The 3,380-nt window shown below is 39.0% G+C and overlaps 1 protein-coding gene across 1 annotated transcript in view; it reads left to right on the top strand.

Moving 5' to 3' along the window:
• The window catches only part of smoc1 (SPARC related modular calcium binding 1), a gene marked incomplete at its 5' end in the record, with an annotated part of 31,594 nt that extends 30,378 nt beyond the window's left edge, over positions 1 to 1,216 (top strand). The window contains 1 exon segment of the mRNA XM_014033524.1: positions 990 to 1,216. Coding sequence (XP_013888978.1) covers positions 990 to 1,006 — 17 coding nt within the window.
• Positions 1,217 to 3,380: the final 2,164 nt, after the last annotated feature.

The following is a 3,380-nucleotide window of genomic DNA, read 5'->3' as shown; positions in this document are numbered from 1 at the left end:
ACACAATCTGCTGCTTTCTTCTTTACATTGTTCTTTTTATCTACAGTGTCCTGAGACAACGGATGTTGGGACTTGGAGTTACAGTATATAAATAAACTTGAAATAAATAAATAAAAATAAATAAATACTTGGGAATCTGGTTAGACAGTTCTCTGTCCTTCTGTCACTATATTACTGCTGCAAACTAATGTCAAATCAAAACTTGGCTTCCTGTACAGAAACCGTTTATCTTTCACATCTTCAGCTGAAACAGTCATTGTTGAATTGTGTATCCTTCCTTTGTTTGATTATGGTGACAGTTTATCACCATGCTTGCAAAGGAAGTCTTCAAAAATTGGATTCAYTTTACCATTCTGTCATTRAATTAGTTACAAATGCTCCATATAAAACCCACCACTGTCTGTTATACACTCAAGTGAATTAGTTTTCCTCGCAGTCTCACCATAATGCCCATTGTCTCTTGTTCATTTACAAAACCCTACTAGGTCTTTCACCTCCATATTTAAATCAATTACTACYAGAACCCCCCTCAAGGTACAATACTCACTCCTCCCACCTTAGATTGAAAGTCCCAAAAACCAAGTCTTCCTGTGGCCTCATGTCTTTCTGCTTTGCTGCAGCAAATGATTGGACCTTCTACCAAACTACACTGCATCTTGGCACTTTGATTTTTATTCCTGCTTTTAAACCCAGACTAAAGGATCTTTTTAAGGAGTTAACTGTTTTAAAGAATGAATGTTCATTTTATATGTTTTATGTACTGTTTATGATGTTTCCCCTTCCCCATCTTCACATTTTTAAGTGTTTTAAGTGTTTTTGCGCTCTCAGGCCAACATCGTAAATAAGAAACTTTCTTAATGTTTTTCCTGTTAAAAATAAAGGTTAAATAAAAATAAAAAAATAAATGGAGTTGTTCTGCTCATGTCTGTTCACTAATTTTTATGCTTTTTGTTTGTTTTGTTCCTGTCCTCATTGTTTCTTCATCCCAGTAGGGCGTCTGGTGTGACGAGAGGACCGAGAGGCTGAGCTGAAAACAGAGAAGACAGCGGGAAGACTTCTGACAAAACACAACAACAATTAAAAAAATGAAAAGTGGCGCCAAAATATTTGCACTTTTTCCTTTCTGTGTTTGACTTTTTACCTGTTTTTACTTGTTGAAGTGACTGAAAATGTGTAGGTAGGAACAACAATAGATTTGTCACGGTTCACCACTGGAGAAGCATGTATTTGTATATAACCTGTTTGTTCAGTCTGCTGTTTGAATTGGTTCTGTTCTTGTGTAACTCACACACTTTGCTGTGTTATATACACTCACCGGCCACTTTATTAGGTACACCNTCTGCAATACTGTGGTCACTCTCCATGTAGCATCAATTATGCTAATGCTAGCTGCCTGTCACGTTCTCTCATCCTGGCCACACCTCCGCTCTCTAACACCCCCTCCCCTACCCACACCCCCTCCCCTACCCACTTTGATGCATTTTTCAAATTTCGCCTTGGGGGCGGAGTTATCTTTTCACAGCGGGGTAAGATACACTTTAAGCTGAAAACATACTCCCTCCGATGTCGACGAGTCAACGCYCAGTCACGTGGTTGTTCGGCAGTCATTTTCTCACATACTGTAACTTTCATAGTCGCTGAGACACCCCGCACTGAGCTCCTGGAAARCCCCCTCCCGCTGCAGCATTATGTCACTGCATGAGTTTCTTCACGCAACAGACGGCAATGCAGAAAAAGTCAGACTGGTCACTCACCTGACATATTTATCCACATCTGTCCTGGTTAAAGCTCCACAGTTTTTATCAGTCAGATTCCTCCGTGTACAACATCTGTTTTATCTCCACTGATGAGTTTTTCACGGTTTGATTATCTTTATAAAACTCTGCTTCCTGGTAAGAGTCGGCTCTGGGAGCGAGTCTTTACTTATTTATTTATTTCCCTTTTTTACTGAGTGGTTGAAGTAAATGCAGCATCTAATAATGCTTTCAGCACAAACATGCCATGAGTTTTTCTTGGTTTGACTTTATAAAACTCTGCTTCAACAGTCGGCTCTACAAGCAAGTTTTTTTTCTCTGAGTTTCCGAGCTCTTTCAGTTTCAGCACAAACAAACACGCCCACAAACTTCAGACCAATCACACTTTACCGTCGTCACGGGAGGGGGGTAAAAAGTTCTGCCGGCGGGTTGTGCCAAAAGAGTTTGCTGAGCCGACGCTGTGAACACCAGTGACTTAATTTTCGTCAGGAAACGGCGACAACGCGTGCCGACGTCGGCAGTTCGGAGGGAGTATGTTTCAGGCTTTACTTCTCACTCAGTGAAGCTCTTTTCAGATTAAAAGTACCTTTGAGGAAATGTATTTTCAGATGACAATGAACTGCCTCATAGCAACCCCCTCCACCTGCACTGAAATGGGCGAGACAGAAGCAGAAGGAGGATCTTAAAGAGACAGAGGCCAATTTCAAGGCGTTTAGAAGAGGAAGTGATGAGAAGATAAGTTTATTTTCTATTTAAACATAAAAACAGCATTTTAATAACAGTTAAAGGTGACATAGATACTTTATTATGGTATGGTATTTAAATATATGCCTGAGAAACACTGAATATTGGCCCTTTAAAACCTTTATTATTATCTGCTGCATTGAACGGTGTGGTGATCATGTGATTACCTGAGTTTATTTGTGTTGAACTTTAGCAAAATATAAACCTGTGGACAAAACTTATCAAACGTAATTATCAGATGTACAAATGTAGATAATTGTATTTATCCATTTCTATAATAATCACAACAAAACCACTCCTGGTTTGTTTCCATTGAGCCCATTATGATCCTAAAGGATGTACAACCAGGAAGTGAAGGGTACTGATTAAGGAGCTCTGCTTGAATGGTTTTGATTTGTATTCTTGTTTTCTCTTCCTTCTCCATTTGATCAGTCTGGGGTCGCATTTCCTCTTGCGTTCACATCCAGGGAGGTTGGCTCCAGTCACGTGAACCTAATACTTTTTAATAATCTTGTCAGCTGTGTTCAGAGGAACATGAAGCTGCTTGGAGATGGTCTTATAGTTTTTACCTTTAACATAAATATTTTTATAATCTTGTCTCTGAGCTCCTCACAGCTCTCAGCTTTATGCCACATAAGATGTGTGATTATCACCAATCTGTGCTCCATACTGAAAATGTTTGTTGTCTTTAAACAGGCTGAATGGTTGATGGAGCACCCGAAGGCCCTTGTGGTATAAAATAAGGCCAAAAGCTTAGCTTGAATCATGAATATAATAGAAATATTAACTGAAAAACACAAACAAATGTGTCCACAGTGTTTTAAAATATATTTGTGAAACAGAAATGAACCAATAATGTATTTTCACATTTTTTCCTTGATC

The sequence above is a fragment of the Austrofundulus limnaeus genome, unplaced genomic scaffold, assembly GCF_001266775.1.
Source record: "Austrofundulus limnaeus strain Quisiro unplaced genomic scaffold, Austrofundulus_limnaeus-1.0 Scaffold1765, whole genome shotgun sequence".
NCBI classification, from domain to species: domain Eukaryota; kingdom Metazoa; phylum Chordata; class Actinopteri; order Cyprinodontiformes; family Rivulidae; genus Austrofundulus; species Austrofundulus limnaeus.
Note: the sequence above shows the minus strand (reverse complement) of the source record. Positions and strands in the feature narration are given on the sequence as shown.